Here is a 20,021-nt window from a genome sequence, read left to right on the forward strand (position 1 = left end):
AACCATCTAGTCCAGCATCCGGTCTCACACAGTGGTCAACAACTCCTTTTGTATATCCTGAATCTACTGCCATCAACATCTGGTCTAATATCACTGTAACGTGGCTGATCTGGTCAACAATCATGCTGTTGCATTCAGTACCACTTTTTCCAAACATAAAGCATTTTGCAATAATCGAACCTTAATGTGGATGAGGATCAGTGCGACCAGCAAGGCTGCGATCAGTGTTCCCTCTAAGATGAGTTAGCTAGCTCACAGATTTTTAGTCTCCAGCTCACTCATTTTTGTCTTAGCTCAGAAAGGATAGCCCCAGAGTACAATAATTTATGCAGAAGCTCACAACTTTAATGCCAGATAGATCCAGATGGGCAGTCGTGTTGGTGTGAAGCAGTAGAACAAAGCAGGAGTCAAGTATCACCTTTAAGACCAACAAAGTTTTGTTCAGAATGTAAGCTTTCGTGTGCTCTAAGAACACTTCATCAGATAATAGTAAAGAATGGCAAGCAGTCTTAAATATAGAAAAAGCGGGCTGTGGGTTAGAATGCAGAATCATGGAAATGTTTTTAAGCAGATTAAAAAAATCATGAGTTGGGGTTTGTTATTTAGTGTTAACTGGGCTCAAACAACAACAAAAAGTGATAATGACAACTTTAATGCCAGTAGCTCACAAAGTAGAATTTTTGCTCACAAGACTCTGCAGCTTAGAGGGAACATTGGTGGTGATCAGCATGCACATTCTTCTGGTTCTAGACTTCCAGATCTCTGATAAATCTCAGAGGAGCATATTTATTGTAATATCTGAAAGGTTACTACCTGTGTAAAATACAGCTTGGATTTTCCAAACTCAAATAAAATGTGTGGACACCCCTATAGGATATTTCATACACCTACAGCAGCTGTACGTAGCTATGGTTCACAAGGCCATGATTACATAATGTTTTAAGACATAAAAACAAATAATAAACTTTAATAAATTGTCAATCCACAGTGGAAATGCAAAGAGTAAGCACTGATGGGTTGTTTTAGGATACCTGCTACTGTATGACCATCTGAGTAGCATTATGACACATATATACAAAGATGTAGTTCAGTGTAAAAGCCTATCTGAGATAATTTTAGGCCATCAACCCATTAAAAAGTCTACTTAAATAAGTGTTTACAGGGCCAATCCTCAGCATGTGAAGAATCCATGCTGAAATAGTCCCTGAAAAAGAGCTTTCTGACAGAAGGCTAGAACAAAAGTGAATTATCTGCAACCTTTAAGTCACCCCAACCCGTTATGTCTATAGGAGAACTACAATTTGATTTACATCATAAATTCAGCAACACAGCCAGATTGCTTTTCCTCTATGAGCAAACAATGTCAGCGGTCGCCCAGCATTACCATGTATACAGCTGTGACCCCCGTTCTTTCAATAACACAACACAGCATTTTCACATAAGCATTTTTCTACATGCCTTGAATTTTAATCCCACAATTTAGTGATAAGCTATGGGAAAAGGAAAATGACTAATTGAATAACAGAAACATGCTTTCAGATACCAGCACAAGTACCCAAGAGTCATTGTGCTTTACTATCAGACCAAGACTGAACAAAGCTCTGTTTAACATGCCCACTCCCCTCCATGAATCTCACTGGTTATCCAGACAATTATGCTCTCTCAGCCTAAACTACCTTACAGGGTTGTTGTGAGGATAACATAAGTGAGGCAAGAACCATCTATGATGCTCTGAACTCCTTTGAAGAATGGTAGGATAAAAATGACAGATTCATCAAATATCTATTATATTTGGGGAATGATAATTTTAAAATTATATATAGTACTAGGAACATTATAAACACCACCACATTCACTATCTCAGTAATCCTTTCAACAGCCCTGTTAAGGTAGAATAGTTTTATTGTCTTCATGCTGCAGATGGAAAACTAATAGTTTGCTTAAGGGTACCCAGTGAAACTTTGACTAATTTGACTTAGCAAAATTCCGCCTAACAGGTAAAACTCTAAGAGCTTTATTGTACAAAATGAAGGAAATTAAAGGGGGGAAATAAACAGAGGGTGCTTTAGCACTCAGCATTCATCTGGCTGCTTGCAAACAATAGCTATCATTTTGCTATTCTACCAAAATTCTGCTCCATTTACTTTTATTCCCCATAAGCAGTTCCTAATTTCTTAGGCACAGCTGGGAGGACGTAGGCCAAGGAGAACAAATGTACACTATAATGCCACAGGTGGCTGAAATCATGTGCCAATTCATGCCTACCTGCCTCATTTGCCACAAGCTCTTGTTCAACCTTTGGCCCTACCAGATATCACACATGGACATAAGGTTTGCATAGTGCCCAAAAAGCATATCTGATTCACTGGATATGCGAAGGACAGTCCTATGCACACTGGATTCAATATCCACAGACCACATGCAGCTCTGTGGGCTGGGGATGTCAAACCCAAGGTGCAGCCTGGAGATCCCCTGGAATTACACCTACCGCAGAGTTCAGTTCCCCCAGAGAAAATGGCTGCTCTGAAAGTTGGACCCTAGGGCATTATATCCCAGTGAGGTCCCTCCTATCCACAAACCCCATCCAATCCAGGCTCTGCCGATAAACCCCCAGGAATTACTCAACCCAGAGTTGGTATCTCTAGTGTGGGCATTCCATGGGTCCCTAAAGGCGGGACTAGTGAGCCGCTAGGCAAGGAAATGAGATTGTTCTCCATGCTGCATTGTAGCTATGCAGGGAGAAGATATAACTGGCCCTCTACAAACCTCCTATGGGTAGGCAAGCTGCACATATCCACCCCCAAAATACTGACAAAGCAGATCCAAGCAGACTGCCTGCCCAAATGTTTAAGATCAAAACGGTAGACTTCATTAAAACCACATCAGAAGTTTGAAATACTGGCAAACATGGAAAAGCTATACCAAATTGCCCTTTTTACAGTACACAACAGCCAAGGTTCTTTTCAAAGAACTTACAGGAAGAAATGAACCAAGACCAACACATAAGATGCATCAAAATATTAATCAGATTGGTTATCGTGCCAATATGGAGTCCATTTGTGGAGACTGTTATTAATAATTATTGAATTAACTGTACAGAGCTTACAGCATTGTACAGAAGCCAAATCACAATATATCCCACCCTGGCCCAAACTAGATATTAATTGTGATACATATACACACACACACATACTGAGCCTGCTTTGGCAGGGAAGGCGGGATATAAATCAAATAAATAAATATTTAAAAGTCCAACTTATATTTAGCAAAGCTAACATCAGTATTTAAACTTCTCTGCCCCTATGAAGTCTCAGAGAGTGTTATACCATTGTGGTACTCTGTTTTCTTTGCATTTTTTGGAAAGAATTCCATGTATAGTGTGATAACACCTATTGTTTGTTGCAGTGTGTTGTCCATATATACTGTACTCAAATTGTAGCAATCATTACATTGAATGAAATTCATACTAAGCCTTTACTGAATCATAGCACAGTGTTTTTTCCTTGTACTTCTACGAAGGCTCAAACAGAAGGGTTTCAAAGGCTTGGCTTGGATTCAAACAGAGCATTCTTGGCAGTGAGGTACCAAAGAGTTGGGGCCACCATTGACAACTCTAAATAGATTTTAACAAAGCAAAATTATCACACAAAGTCTCTCAGGAGATGTCTTTCAGGACAAAGACAGGTATCATATGGAAAAACAAGGTCTGCTTGGGTCTGCAGGACCCAAGCTACAAAGGGCAGGACAGCTTATCACTGTCACCTTGAATTAAGTCCAGAAATAAACCCCCTCACTTTTACTGAATTTAATAAACTTAGAACCCATCTTTGTACCCATGCCTGGATCGACATCACTAGGAACCACAAAATATAGCAATAACTTTTTTAAAAAACTCAAAATATAGGAAACCAAAAATTCCCAAAGACCTGAAGAAACAAGATGGCTTCCATCTATTAAAAAATCTGAGGGCAATAGAGATGACAGTTACCAGGATCCTGAGGAAAAACCCCAGTCTTTTATTTCCTTCATTTTTACCCTACTTTTCTCCCCAGTGGGAACAAAAAATGGCTTACAGCATTCTTGCCCCTTTATTTTATCCTCACAACAAGCCTGTGAGGTGGTGGGTTAGGCTAAGACCGTGTGAGTGGCTCAAGGTCACCAACGCTTTGCATTAAGGCTGTCCCCTTTGTTCCTGTTGTTCCTAAAAGATGGGTTCATATCACCCTTAATGCATTCCAACTACAGGATACAGTGAAATAAAAATGAAACTTTGTGCAAATTACTGATGAGTTGTCCTTCATGGAAAAGCAAACCCACACCATAGTCACTAGGCATCCTTGCCTCAGGTGAAAACCCCTTTCAACCACTAGAATATGGTGATCGTTTCAGATAAGCACCAAGGAACTTGTCTGGAACCTGAGATCATTCATTTTGTGTGGTCACAGAGTGTCTTCCCCAGGGTTTCTTCCAAGTCTCTGGGAAATTTGAATGACAATAATCCCCCACCCCACCCTACCCCACCCTATTAAAAGCAAGTGCATACAAGACCTTGCAGAACTTCTGGAAAACATTCATTGTTCAAACTCAGTCTTTGGCAGGTTTCCAGGATAAGCGAGCCACAGAGTTTGGGATGGTCAACTAAGAATGTTTGTGAACTCCTCTGGGATGAAGAGTAATTGCACCATGTTGACAGTGCAGACAATGATTGCAACAGGCCATAACATAACAGAAGAGCTTCCCAACAGATATCTGGTTCCTACTTTTTTCCTTTCCCTTTAACACTGGGAGGAGCGGGAATGAAAACTACAACATTTCCTTGCATTATTCATTGGATCTGTAACCTGTCCAGGGAGGTGTATATGGCTCTTTATACCAACCCTGCAAGGATGGGTGAGAGTAAGTAGCCCAAGGTCTCCCAAAGAGTAAGAACTGAGTGGAGCCTTTCTGTGGTTCACAATATTACTGTCAATTTTTTCAGCAGCTTGATGCAGGCAAAAAGACAACATAAGGCAGGATTTAATACATGGGGCATTATACTTCTTATAGCGCCTACTCTACTTGGTCCTCCATCTTTTCTTGCCCCAACCACTCTTCCTTTCTGTTTTGGTATAGAGAATTTTCATCTGCTCACAGACAGACTATGGACTGTCTAAAGAGACACGCTTCAGAAACATCAACCTCAAAATAAGTTACAGTCTTTAAAACACAAAAAAGGATCTTCAGGACAGAGAGAGATTATTTGAATCCTGCTCTTCTATGCTGTAGTCCAACACTTTGACCACTAGGGCAATACTGAATCTAAAATTAATTTTAAAATGATTCCAGGAGCTTGTCCTGGCACTGAACCAGTATTATAGGAATATCATAATTTAACTTGAACTGGAGTTCAGGAAAAAATTACTCTCCTCAGGGTTTTCTATTTTTTCTGCAATACCCCTCCCACTTTCTAAAAACCCTTGGTGGGCACCAAGTAAGGTACTGGCAGATTTTTAAAAACACTGCTTTAGCAACAGCTGCCAGCAGAAGGATCTTCACTGTGTGACTAAAGGTAAGCAACAGCAACCATTTTGTGGTTTGCTCTACCTCTTGCAGCAGCCATTTTGTGGCTGTACGCACCACCCTGCATCAAAATTCCAAATGTACCACAAACTGAAAAGGCTGGAGACCTCTGAACTAGGGTACTGTGTGGAACCAGAGTCTTCATATGCATCCAGCTCCACCACCAAAGCACAGCTGATCAACGAGGTCATATGCTCTTGCTGCCAAACAATAGCAACCAATGAAGCTTGAGCCTCCAGCTCCACAGCAACCAATGGGCACACCTGGATCCCACTACGGCAGTTGCTAGGACAGTTATTATTTTCATTTATAGTTCAACTCTCTCACTTTATCTCAGGGTGGATTAAAAGGATAATAAGCTTTTCAGTCAATCAGGGAAGATTACAAAATGTGATATGAGTCAATCAGTAATCAGATTACAAAATATGACAACATTTGAAACTAACAACAACAGTTCCTGGCAAGACAAAATAATGCAGTTGGGCTGGGATTGTAAAATAAGAGAGGAAACAGGAATACACACAAATATATCTCTTTAAACTTTAAAGCAACAACAGTGCAGGAAAAACTTTACCCCTAATATGCACTTTCTGAGCATAACCATTATACCACAGCTTTGCTCCCACAACGAGAATGCCTTCCTGAACCATTTTGTTTCCACATTTTGCAAAACAATAGAAACATGGAGGGCTTCCTAATAGCAGGGCTTTTTTTGGTAGAAAAAGCCCAGCAGGAACTTATTTGCATAGTAGGCCACACCCTCTGATGCCAAGCCAGTTGGAACTGGGTTCCTGAGCATTCTTGCTCAATAAAAGCTCCGAGCCTCAGGCAAACTGTTCCATTGCATAGGAGTTACCACATAGAATGTGTGTGAATGTTTATTTAGTATTTATTTATTATCTTCATTTTTATCCCACTCTTTCCACAAGCAAGTTTGTTGTTGCAGTTTGCAAGGTGGCCCCTTCTGAAGGCTTTGCTCAGATGAGCAGAGCTGTTGCAGCATAACTTAGCAGGAGATATAGTCCTACAGGTATGCAGGTCTGAGACCACTAAAGCTTTTGTAGATGCTACTTAGAACCTTGAATTGAATCCAATAATGATTGGTAACAAATGGAGCTATCGGCAGAAAAGGGGATTCTCTCAAGGCCTAGATGTAGGAGATGGGGACTATCAAGGCTATTGGGAATTACATTAACTTCCACAGCCATAGGCTACTAACGGAGAAGTCAGAGAGAAGGAAAAACAATAGTGTGAGAGAGAACTGCCAACCACCACCCTACCCTACCCCTTCCTATCTGAAGCCTTCAAAGAGGGGAAAGGAGAGGAGACCATGGGAGCTGAGGAAAGCTCCCAATTCAACCTTCCCATATGCCTCCAATACTGCACTGAAGGGAAAAACTGATTTCAAGCTGACATCTTTTGAAAACTAGAACAGGTGATTTCAATATTCATGGGGATCTCACTAGGGAGTTTAGAGCAGCAGCTTCCTGGCCTGGAGGAGATCTGAGGAGATTCTTCCATCTCCCCTAGCAGCTGCCTCAGCTCCCTAGAGAGGCCTCATCAAATTCAGCAATCCATTGTTTACATTTCTAAAGGCAGGTGGATAAAATGTAAGTATTCCATGCATACATAAAAAACTTAAGTCATGCAATTTTTTTTAAATCTACATCACTGGGAAAGATCTGTTATTAAAAGGGAGCTGCAAGCCCACAAGAGAAACTGAAGTCAATGCACATGGGGTTTGATCCCAAGGATACCCTTCTGCTTCCAGCATAAAACTCCTGTGAGCAGAAGAGCATCTTGGCATTCAATCCACAGCATACCCATCTGAATCCACAGCATGCTGGACATGATAACTCAACAAGGAATAGTAATCTGCAAAACCCTCATTTTATAATATCTCTCCAGGACAACAGTCTGGGGCAAAACAACATTTAAAGAGCAAGATACCCAAGAGCCCCTTGGTTAATCTTATCTTCAACCATCTCTCCTATGCAGGCAACATTACTGTACAGTGAACTGAGAATGTGGGAATCATCAGTCAAATTGGCTGCAGATAAAGTTCTCTGTAGATACTTAGCAGAGTAATAAGCAATGCAGCACACAGGTATTTAGCTTTTATGAAAGCTTTACTAGATAACATAAATGGAAGGGTTACTAGATAACATACATGGAAGGGTTAAATGGAAGGGTTACATTTAGCTTTTTACATTTTGTTAAAAATAACAAAAGTCCTGGCTAGCTTTCTAGTTCTACATCTTGCTTGCTTGTCTGCTAAAACTCGTATCTGTTCAGGAACAAAGGGAGAAGTAGTTTAACTCAAAACTCCCACCTTTTGACAGACAACATGCGGTATCCTCAATATATTGATCTACCAACAGCAATTCCCAAACTCAACTAATAATGAATAATGTCTCCCTTTCTCTGGCAGGAAAAAGCATCTGATTCAGGAATGTCAAACTCATTCGTTATGAGGGCCGGATCTGACATAAATCGGACTTTGTCCAGCCAGGCCACATGTTTCATAAAATGTAATGTCACGTAGCATAGACATAAACTTTATAAAGGACACAAACACAATACAAAGATATTATTTTTAACTTAAAATACAAACATGCTTAAAACAATAACACTCTTGCATATTTTGTTTATTTTTTTTCTTTCAAAATAAACTTTATTGAGCTTTAATATTCAATATTTAACATCCAAAGCTATGGAATGGAATTTTAAACCACTTAACTGACATCCCAAACCTTCCCCTCCAGTCCTTAAAAGATGCCTGCCTAAAATTGAGAAATGGGTGAAGAGTAGGATTTAGCAATGCAATTTTTAAAAACAAAACATCAGGAAGAAGCACAAAGATCACAGCAAAAACTAAAAATATAGACTAAAAAATATAAAATGCTCTGAGCCTAGGAAGATATGAAATGGCTGGGGACTGCAAGCTTCTCTTCCCCCCACCCCCATTTCGACTCGAAGTGCCTGCGGTTCTCCAGGTGTAATGCTCCCCTTTGACTTCGGCTGTGATTAGAGTGCTCACTCAGGCACCCTTCTCAGATCCATTCAGCAGAAACAGGCTGCTAAAAACATCAGCCATTTGCAAAGAGACAGCTGAAGGTTTTTGGTGTTAGCATACAAAACTGCAAACTGAAACAAACGCTCCATTCAATAGGAGCAAACTAAATCATACAGGTTTTTTTGGGGGGGGAGGGGAGGATACTGTTCCAATACATACAAAAAGTTGCAAAGAAAATATGCAATGGATTTTCTGTTAAGGTCTCTAGGTAAAGACAGACTACTCTAGGAATGGAAAATCCACTCCACATTTTCTTTGCAACTTCTTCTGTATTTCAATGCAGCTCAGAGGAGAAGTCAGCAACCACAAAGGCAGTTCTGTCCTCTGCTCCCCGCAGTTCAATCTTAAAAGGGTGAGGACAGGCAGGGGAAGGACTGTGGGGCCTGATTTTTTAAAAAAGTCTACGGGCCATGAGTTTGACACCTCTGATCTAATTGGTTCTAAGCTAATTAGCTAAGAATTAGCATACATACACAAGCAGGTTAACTCTTTCATGACTGAAGTGTAACACTTGCAATATCCCAAACCGCTGCTTGCAACATACATATTATTTTATTTCTTTGGAATGTTCATATTACTCTCTTCAGAACCACTTACATGCAGTTCCAAAACACAAAGCTATATAATAATCATCTTATCATTCAAAATAACATTTCGACTACTCAGACCAACATACTTGATTGTGTGCAATTCACCCAGTTGTTCCTCTTCGCTTTTGGACACCTTCCCGGCTTCCATTTCTAGCAACTTTACAATGGTTTTTATCAAACCATGGACGTTCCTAAGAAAATGAACCCACAATATTACCATCAGTGCTATTTCTCTGCAGAACTCTAAAGAAGAGATTCTTTATAGTTCCAATGCCCCCTTCTAGTCTGCAATAACTCACTTGTGAATGCTGTTAATACTGTATGCAAAAAGGGGTGCGGGCATGATTGTACCTATTTATCCTACCCCCATCAAGCCTAGATAGTTGCATTCTGTTTCCAGCAGGAATAGCATATTGACCTGTGGGTGGTTCATTTGCCCAAAGCCTGCACTTAAAACTCCAAAGCATCCAGCATCAAACCACATAGTTGACAAAAAGTTTGAAAATAGTAAACATGCCTCAACATCCCTTGAGAATTTTTGGGCTAAGTGAAGTTAGACCTGAGAAAATTTAGTGAAACACATAATTTTCTGAAAAGGAGTGGAAAATATGTTTTGAATGGTACAAGTCCTGGAACCCCAACTCTGGGGTCACTACCATGACCCTATAATACAGCACAGGTGGAAAACCAAATTACAAGCCTTGAGCAAGAAAACAGTGTTCTCTAAGCAAAAAGCCTTGAGCAAGAACAACAGTGTTCTCTAAGCAAAAAGCAGGAAGCCTGTGGTCCATTAAGCTTTGGTTTCACCATAGCTCGTCTTCCTTTTACCTTTTACCTGTTTACTTTAATTGAACCCCACCCACCCACATGCCCCTGCCATTTAAGGACATAAGGAGAGATACAAGATACAAAGGCATCCAATTATCTCCACCAGGCAGGCCTCAGAGTAGAACAAGGTAAGTTAAAATTATCAAATGCATAGGATATCACATATTCTTAAATCAAAGAAAATTCTGTCAAGCCTGTTAGGATTTTTAATACAAATTCAATCAACGCAAAAAGGGCTTGATGATTTTTCTCCTTACAGCAGCAAAATTCTAGATTAAGCCGGAGAGCCAGGTTAGTGTTGTCTTTACCTTCAGTTTTATCAATCACGTTATTATCCTGCCCTCCCACCACCAAGTTGGTGAGTGTCTTCCCCTCCTTCATTCTGTCCTCACAAACACCATGAGGAAGTGAAGGCAGAAAGGGAGCCTGCTCCGCCTGAAGTCTTAATTAAGCTTAATGGCCAAGTGGAGATATGACCTCAGGCCCTCCCTGTCCAACGTCCCAGCCACTGCCCTACCCAGAATTTCTAAGGAACACTTTGGAACAAGGAGCGGACCCGTTTGTGAAAAACAGACTGTGTTATTTTTAGAATTTGAATAACATGCTGACTTCTATGAGAATCTCAAAAAACTTGTCCTTCAATTACTTCTAAGGTGGCAATCCTAAAAACACTTTCCTGGGAGTAAGCCCTAATGAATAAAATTGAATTGGAATTGCTTCATGAGTCTCCCAGTCATCACACTTGTATAGAAAACCTTGAAAATAGCACTATCAGGGAGTGGCCCAGATACTAAAAGCTCCAGAATCATGTAGGACTTTTAAAAAATCATGATTTCTAAGCCTCATCATGTAGCAGGAGGATTATATGTATTCCAACTGTTCTGAATCATATCTTTAGAGCCCTAGGCCATTCTAACTGGCCCCATGCCTTGAGAGAAACAGAGGCCTCGACTATTCCAAGCCTGCCAAATTTCAAAGACAAGCAACATTGAGAGTCCAGGTGTTGTGTTCTAGGAATCACAGAAGACAGTTCTGTGTCAAGTCCAGCCTCTGGGGATTCATGCATCCAATATAAATGAGGACAGTAGTACTTTATCAAGGCAGCATAATTCAAGGTATAGTGGTCTTGCCACAGTATAGTTTTCACCACAATGTTTCCTGCTGCAGCGTATACTCCTAGAGGAATCAGCAGATTGTCACCTTGAAAATGGCACTCTGCTTGCAGGAAAACCTAGTAAAATAAATATGCCCAAAACATGAAAACAAACAGGCTACGGTAAGGACAACACAAAGAGCCATTACCTGGCAGAAGGAATCAGGTTGAGAGTTCCATTAAGAACATAACTGAACTCTGCATGACCTTGCACAGTAAGTGTGACCAAGGCCTCACAACACACTGTCCGAACAACCACATTGTCACTGCAGCACTTTTCCCAAAGCAAACTTAATGCAGGGGTCTGAAATTGAAAAAAAGGAGGAAATAACACTCAGAAATGCTGATTGATCAATCGGTCAAAGCATGGCTCCTACGTCTTTAATCTGGAAATTGAGGATCTAATGCACTGCATCATGAAGTCTTAGCCTTTTTAAAAATTAGTAACTGACACCATGGAATGATCCTCATACTTCTCTTTTAGCCTTTAGAAAGTTATACGAAGCCCATGTATTTATTTATTTAGAAAATGTGTATGTTGTCTCTTCAGACATCTGTTTGAGGGAGCTCACAAGAAAAAATTTACAACATGTACTTAGGAAAAAAAGTAAGGCTTTTTTAATATATTATGGATATTAGAAAGCTAATATCTATCTTAAACTACTATTTACTGCCATTTTTTCCCTTTATGGGGATTTGTTGTTTGATTTTGAAATCACTATAAATATTTACACATTACCCAAGCATACCTGAATATTGATTAAAGTCATAGCACAAAAAAGAATCTTGATCTGCAGACATGATCCTTGTGCAAGACTCCTTTCTGCACTACAATTTAATCAATCCCTAAATGTGCTGGTACACAATTGCAACCCGCAAGCAGAAGCAAGGGAGACACAAACTGATGAAAACTCCAGATTCAGCCATTACTCCTCCAGGTGAGACCTGGGGATCCCCCAGAATTACTGCTCATCTCCAGACTACTGAGATCAGTTCCCCTGGAAAAAATGGCTGCTTTGGAGGGTTGGCTCTTTGGCATTATATCCCACTGAAGTCCCTCCCTTCCCCAAACCCCACCTTCCTCAGGCTCCATCCCCAAACCTCTAGGTATTTCCCAACCTGGAGCTGGCAACCCTATGAATGGGGACCTCCCTGCCTTCATTCTGTCCTCACTGTCATCCTGTACTCCACTAAACTCCCTGTCATCCCCAGGCTCCACCCCCAAACCTTCAAGAGTTTCTGACCTGGACTTGGCAACCCCACCCTCCCTGTCCCCCACCAGTGGCCGAGGGGGACCTGGCAACCCTATTTTAGACCTTCTCCAAGTTAAAACTAAAATGTAAATGGAACATCATGCAAAACCCATAGAATTGTCTTTTTTAAAAAAAAAAAAGGGAATGGGGCAAGGGAAGGATATGTTCATATCTAATTTTAAAAACTAGTTAATTTAAGCTGTCTGAAAGGCCATAAAACTGAAGCATCTTGTGAAAGTTCTCCTAAGAGAACAGCAATGGCATAAGGAACTGCCTGAAAAGTTTCTTGGGATTCTTACAGCCAAGTCTTTCTGTCACTACCATAACACAGTCCACTACTATTAATTATTTTTCCCTGTAATGTTCCCAGGATGGTATACAAAAGCATATTCATGCAACCACAGAAAAGCAGCTTCCAAAAGTGATGTAACTAAAAGAAAAGGGTGCAAGTAAAGCAACATACCTGGTTTGTTGACTGGCTTATCTTCTCAGATGAAACGTTTTCTTTCAGCACGGCAGCAACAAGGTGGCTCACAGCCTGTGTAGAAAACATAAATCACTAAAAAGGTAATTGAAATTATGCCCATTATCACTGATGGCACAAACTGCTCTAGTGACAGCACCACGTGTTCCAACAGGAGTTCCAGAATTCCTTACAATCCCTTGGAGCAGCAGTTTTCAAGCTATAGGTCATGACTCTCCACTGAGTCATGAAGCCCTTTGTTGCTGAGCTGCAAGACTTATACAGCTGCCATTTTTGCTGCCTCCTAGAAGAACATCCTGCATAGACTGCAAATGAATCCTGCCTCTTGTTACACACAATCACAGAGTTGGAAGCGACCTCCAGGGTCATCTAGTCCAACCCCAGCACAATGCAGGAACTTCATAAACACCTCCCCCACATCTCCAGTGACCCCTGTTCCATGGCCACGAGATGGCAAAAAAAACCTCCAGAATCCCTGGCCAACATGGCCTGGAAAAAAAATGCTTTCTGGCCCCAGAGTGGTGATCAGCATTTTCCTGGATATGTAAGAAAGGGCTACAAGAACTAAGACTAATGCAACCCTTCCTGCCACAGCAGTCGATAGGAAAAACTGACAAAAACATGACCTGCACTCCCACATCTTTCACCTTCTCACCCAGGTAAGGGCTGTGCCAGAGAGTATAATTTGTTCCCACATGGTTGAGCAAAAAAGGATAATAAACCTTGCATTTTATGAGTCACCCTACCCTTTCTGTCACATCCTGGAGACAGCACTACCTCTCAAGACGACAAGTCTGGTCAGCACACTTTAGCCTCTACCCCTCTCAGCAGGGAATCCCCAATTACCAACACATGCCATTGTCGCAGAAAAAATTGTAATTGGTTGACTTATTTCACAATTTATGTCTTTATATTGTTTAGAACATTTAGAGGTACTAATGCTTAGAAGCTAAGATTTTAGCTGCTGAAACAGAAAATTAGGTCAATAGAAGGGAAGTTATTTCAGGACAGGGTTTTTCTGAGTTGGAGGTGATGGAAATATAGATAAGAGGGTCCATGTGCATGAGCCAGCACCATCTGTGTGCGTCCCACTGGTAGCAGAATATGGGGAAAGATTTTATTAGGGATTAAGAATGTAGATTCTCAGGCTAGAAAACTATATAAGGTTTAGAATTTTTTCACCAGCTTGCAGGTTGTCAGAACCAAAATGGTGTCTCTGGGCAAGTCAGCCACAAAACTGGGTTAAAGATCTTTAACATATATTGAGCATTTTTAGAGCTTTTAGAGAATTTAGAAATAGCAGGTATATGGTTACATAAGAAGTATATTAATTAAGACATAGAGTAAGTCTAACTACTGAGATTGCTAACTATTGAAACAGGAAAAGTTTTTTAATTGTATTAACTGGATTTTACCCGTATAAGAATTTATCCTAACTGAAAATGATGTACTGGAGCTAACTAGAAGTGTAATGTGAATTTGTTTGCTAACTGTTCTTGCTTTCCTAGTAATAGTTTAAGTCTGATATTCTGTGAGAAGATCTGCAGTACAATAAAGTTTATTAGTTGTTTATAAAATCTGCTATTGGGTCTCCTGTACTGGTTCTATGGGAACGCCATATTGTTTGGAAATCGTGGTTTGGGAAAGTGTTTATGAACTATAGAAGGGGAAATTTCTCTCACAGCCTTCTTCTATATTGGGAAGCAGAAACTCGAGACTTCTCATCCAGGGGGCCTGATAAACTTCCTTCAAGCTTTATGGAGGCTGGGGAAGTGGCCCTTGTTCCAAGGATTTTCACCAAGTGCATAGCGACAGAGGCTCAGAATGTCTCCTGATTCTCCTGCAGGTTACATTCTTCCATGTGCCTTCCTCCTGTGTTGGGTGCTCCTCCACTCACTGAGATACCTTTCCCTCCTCCTGTAAGCCTCTCAAGAGCACTTCATGCATTCTGTCCATAAAATCTTCACCATCCCATACAAACTGAAGTACAGACAAGTGTGCCTCAAGTCCCTGTATCTTCTCCTCCAGTAGGGCTACCAACTTACACTTCCTGCAACTGTAATAACTGTTACCCCTGGATGAGAATATAAACATGCCACAGACTTTGCATGCCATTGTCTCAGCTCTCTCACCAGGCATGCTGCTGCAATCCATTTCAAAATTAGTTCAGTTTATTTTGCACTTCCCTGATAACTCCCCTGACAAACTGCCTCTCAAGACTACTTGTGAAAGGCTTGCAGAAGCAAAAAAGCAAAACAAAAACTTACATATAGAATGTAAGAGCTACTCACCTTTCTACAGGGCCCCCAGGCCAGACCTGCAGGCTAAGAGCCCCAGGGCAAGAGCCTTACACAATTGGTGAGGAGGAGCCTTACACAATTGAAGCCTCATCCAGCAGAGGGCAAGGCCAGCAGCCAGCCCCAGGCAAAACTGCTAAAGGCTGCAATCAGTTACAGCCAGGCAAAAGAGACAAACAGAAACCACACTTACTCAAACGGGCACCACTTTCCAAAAGGCTTTCCACATCCCTATTCTTTCAAAAACTGTCTTTCCACCCAGTAATCTCACAGTTAAGGAAAGAAAATTTAAAAACAAAAACAAAATAAAAATAAACGGTGAGAAGAACAGCAAGACTGCAAAGCAAGGTCACTCAGCCATGGAAAAGATTCCACCATGGAATTTGGATTATTCTTCACTGGGGTATTTTGTTTCCATTTCTTATCTCCAGCTTTTTTGGCCTGCTGCCCATGGTTCTTATCGTGAGGTCATAATTCTGGCTCCTCCTTTTCCTGAGACATGAAAGTGGTGTCATGTAGCTTCCTGTTACATAGTCACAGCACTCCATGAGTCCTTGATCTGGAAAGACCACTGTCATAGGGGATACTGGGGCAGGACTTCGTAAAATGCATGGTTGGACATAATCCAAGAGTTGCAACATCCTCTGCAACTATGCAAGGAATCCTTTTTGAATCACAAACACAAAGTATTCTGAAAAGTACTGCTGACTCAGCCAACCTTTTGAGGTTTTTGTGCTGCCAGGCCAGAAAGAATAATAAAAATTCAAGCTATAGATGTATCACAGGATCTATTTAAAAAACAGCATGTTTACAGCCAAATTATTACAGCCAAAAATAAGCCACTTTTAAACTTTACACGAGGGACAGATTAAGCCTTCCCACTGGACAAACTAAATATGCAATAATTTCCACAAAGCTTAACCAATGGACTTTTGATTCAAGGCTAGGATACTCCTCTTTTTATACTGAAAGCCTTGTATTTACTATTCATTGGCCCAAAAAAGGCGAAGCTTGTTGGCTTGTTCCTTATACCTTCTTATGCTCACTTTCTCTTTCCCATCTTCAGCTCTATAGGCCTGCTTCCCCTTCCACAAACACCAATTCCAAGAAATGTACTTCACCATTCATTCCTATATACAAAGTATGCATTCATTTACCTAGAGTAAAACAGAATGATGCACTCAGAAGCATCACTGAAACAGACACCAATCACACATCCTGCTCCATGGCCTCATTCAAGATTTCATCCTGACCAGACCTGCCTGGCCTCAGAAGCTGAACTGCGTCATGCATCTGTAAACCATTCTCTAAGTTAATCTTTATGAGAACCATGCAAAGTGGTTGCCGCATATGCAGCAATGGTCATTAGGTCACCACAGGCCAAGTGTCAGAAACACATATGACAGAGGTACAACAACCCTGGCAACCACGTGGAATAGTACTGGCACCTGTCATTTTAAAAAACACATAATTTTTGTTTATTTACGGTATTTATACCCTGCTTTATCTTCTCAGTTTCAAAGTAGCTATATCACCATAGCAAAATAAGAACCTGCATTTAACATCACCTAAACCACTGGAGGAAACTGTGGAAATGAAGACGATCTGAGATACACCTAGTTATTTATTTTAGATATATTATTATTGTATCGAAACATCACTATATAGCACCTTTTATATTTTATGGTTTTATAACATTGTATGTTTTATATTGCCATTGGCTTGTTAGCTACCCTGATACTGCTTTGGTAAGGAGGGCTGGATATAAATCTAATAAAATAAAATAAACTAGATACGCCAAAAGAACACCACTGCCATAACCATCAAAATACATCAGAAATCACTTTAGTGTTATGAAAGGGATTCACATCATTCTTTGTGTAATTCTTACAACCACCCTTTAATGTAGATCATTATTATGGTCCCCATGTAGCAGATCCGGGGCAGAGGCTGAAGGATGTGACAAAGCCCACCATAGCCAAGATAAAATTCAAAGTGCAAAGGCAAGCAAGTATCAGAATGTAAGAGTGCTGCTAGATCAGAACAAAGGTCCATTTATCCCTGTATCCTGTTTATAGCAGTAACCAGCTTGTCACCTCTGGGAAAGCCCAAAAGCAGCCCATGAAGAGCAGCCTTTCCCTTTTTCTGCACAGCAACTACAGTTTCTTTGTTATGAAATGCCTCAGCATAAAAAGAAACCATCAACATGAAGCCACTTTCTGACTTTAAAGGGAAAAGCAGACACTAAGTGCTCTGTTCTAGGTTCTGCAGGTAGCTGCTGTAGGAGCTTTCCCAAAAAAAGGAAGAAATCCTCTGTGTATTTTTATCAACTGGTGCTTCAAACTCTAACAGAGATTTCCAAAGTTTCACAGAATATGAATCATGAGGAACAATGAAATAAAAATATGCTTAAGGGTATGGGCATGAAATGTACACTTTATTTATTTATTTTATGATTTATATCCCGCCCTTCCCAACAAGTGGCTCAGGGCGGCTCACAACATAAAATTTCACATAAATAAAATTTAAGCATAAAACAGTTAAAATAATTAATACATTTAAAATTTTAAGACATTTAAACCATTTAAAACATTAGGGACTTTCTTCTCTCTTGCAGCCTCACACCCTGACAACTTGCTTTTTCTAATTCTCATATATGTGTACACACAGGCACACACAAACCTGAAAGCCCTTCACAGCTGGGGACTGATTCAGTTTTCTCAGATCATCTGTTATACTAGCGTGCTCGTTTCAAAGATTTTGCTCCGCACTCACAGAATAATTCCCGAAAACAAAGGATGAGACCAGTGGCATCTTAGAGGCTAACACAACTTATTCCAGTATAAGCTTTTGCAAAACAGAATTCATCAGAATACCCCAGGATTGTTCTACGTGGCTTTAAAAAAATTACAAGACATACCAACCAGACAGTTACCTCACCTGTGACTGTATAAGGGTGTTAGGAAAATCAAACCTCTTTCTGATTTCTTCTGCCATCGCTGCACCTGTTACCTAAATCCTATTCAAGTTCTGCAACAAAGAAAACAAAGTATGATAATACAGAACAGATACACATTAAATAGTCAACTCAGGTTACAATGTAAAACAATATTCACATGGGACGGCAAGAAATCCAATGCAAATGAAAAACAAACATTCCAGAAATCTAAAGCAGATGAAAAACAAACATTCCTCCAGTAGGATAAAACATGTAGCAACATAGGGGATGTTTTTAAACATGAAGTACATTGAAGACTGTCAGAAAACACAATCATTATTAATCTAGATATGCATGAAAATGAGGCAGTGCTTTCCAGAGAAAGAAACTGAATATGCATCAATGTAGTTGGAATACAAAGTTGTCTTTACCACTTGTAGCCCTGTGCTTTAGTACCGCACTCTTTTGCAAGTACTCCTTTACAGCTAGCAACATTCAGCCCATATTTTGGGATGTTGTGAATACTTCAGTTGCCCTGCATTATAACACATGATCACAGATGGCAGGTACCTGACCAGCGTGACAAAACGTTTGAATGCATGACTCAAGGTCCAGCCTCTTTAGTTGAAAAGCGACGTTTTAATTATTCTAACATCTCTTTAACAAGCATGACTGCTCCAGAAATGCATATATTCAAAGAGGAGAAATCTTGGCTGAAATCGGTTAATTAGATTTGGTATCCCCACCCCATCCCTCTTCAGTGATCAAAATTCCCCCATCCTCCTTGAAAGTCTGCCCCAAATATGTTAAGGACACTTCAGAAGTCCCACAATCAAAACGAGTAAAATCACTTTCCTGTAGGTGCAAAAGCATTTCACGCAGCACCACCAAAAGTGCAAGGGTGGCAAGAGCAAAAAGTTTGACATCACATCCCCCACGCCGCTGCCGACTTGTAAATTTCAGGGTTTGCGTTCAGTTTCCCCCCCCTACCCAAAGACCCGCACAGCCAAAGACAAGGTACTCGAATATAGCAGTTGCCAACATTCTAAGCAGGAATTCCAAAGCCAGGAAAACAAATCCCTACAAAAGGGCATCTCCTCAGCGACCAACCTGCTTTCCACCTGGACTATATTCTGTCACACGCAGCACCAACATTCCACGCCGACGTATTCCAAGAGCGCAGACTCAGGAGCTGTCGCGCTCCCTCCCTCTCTCTCCACCAACAAATCAACTAAGAGGAAGGGAGATTCGGCTTCCTAGTTATTACTGAGCATGCTCAAGAGAAGGAGCATGCGTGTTATGAAAAATGAAGCCCTCCGACAGCCCAGACTGTAACTGAGTGGTTTGTTTGCAGAACGCGTGAAATACTATGTTATTGAGTTCATTTTATATAAGTATGCTTTGGTTCATGATGTTTCTATGCGTAATCTCAATGTCCTTAAAAGATCTCCACGTTTTATCACAAGCCGGTTCTACGGAGTTCAATACTACTTGAAAGTGTGTGCTCGATGCTTCCCCACATACAAATACTGGGAAAGAGCGATTATTCTTAATATACTCCTCTCCAGATTGTCACTGTTTACAAATCATGAAGTTCAGAGTAGGCAGGGTTATTCTTTCCATACTAAATTTCATTTTCTCACGCTTCCATTGTTTGCTATTGTTTCCATTTAAACATCAACCATTGGGAAAGTTTTCCCAAACCCCACGATCACCACTTTTTTTCCATCTCCGAAATTATTTCGTTAGTAGGAATAAAACCCATTGTGAAGAAAAATACAATGGGCTCTAGAAAGAGGCTCTGGGCGACTGCCCCCCACCCTTCCTGTATTCCCACCAACCC

General features: G+C 40.6%; 1 protein-coding gene across 2 annotated transcripts in view; it reads right to left on the reverse strand.

The window, feature by feature from the left end:
- Positions 1-19,390, reverse strand: part of FOCAD (focadhesin) — a 165,892-nt gene extending 146,502 nt beyond the window's left edge. Inside the window, exons 1-5 of one of the 2 annotated variants that reach the window (XM_060237221.1) lie at positions 19,300-19,390; positions 18,181-18,270; positions 12,923-12,997; positions 11,356-11,510; positions 9,312-9,416 (exon numbers count right to left, since the gene is read on the reverse strand). In XM_060237221.1, the coding sequence (XP_060093204.1) occupies positions 9,312-9,416; positions 11,356-11,510; positions 12,923-12,997; positions 18,181-18,237 (392 nt within the window). In that variant the 5' untranslated portion in view covers positions 18,238-18,270; positions 19,300-19,390. Of the gene's footprint in view, positions 1-9,311; positions 9,417-11,355; positions 11,511-12,922; positions 12,998-18,180; positions 18,271-19,288 lie in introns of both variants that reach the window. The other variant, XM_060237222.1, reaches the window with a different exon arrangement.
- Between the last annotated feature and the right edge of the window lie 631 nt (positions 19,391-20,021).

The sequence above is a fragment of the Heteronotia binoei genome, chromosome 4 (assembly GCF_032191835.1).
Source record: "Heteronotia binoei isolate CCM8104 ecotype False Entrance Well chromosome 4, APGP_CSIRO_Hbin_v1, whole genome shotgun sequence".
Lineage (NCBI taxonomy): Eukaryota > Metazoa > Chordata > Lepidosauria > Squamata > Gekkonidae > Heteronotia > Heteronotia binoei.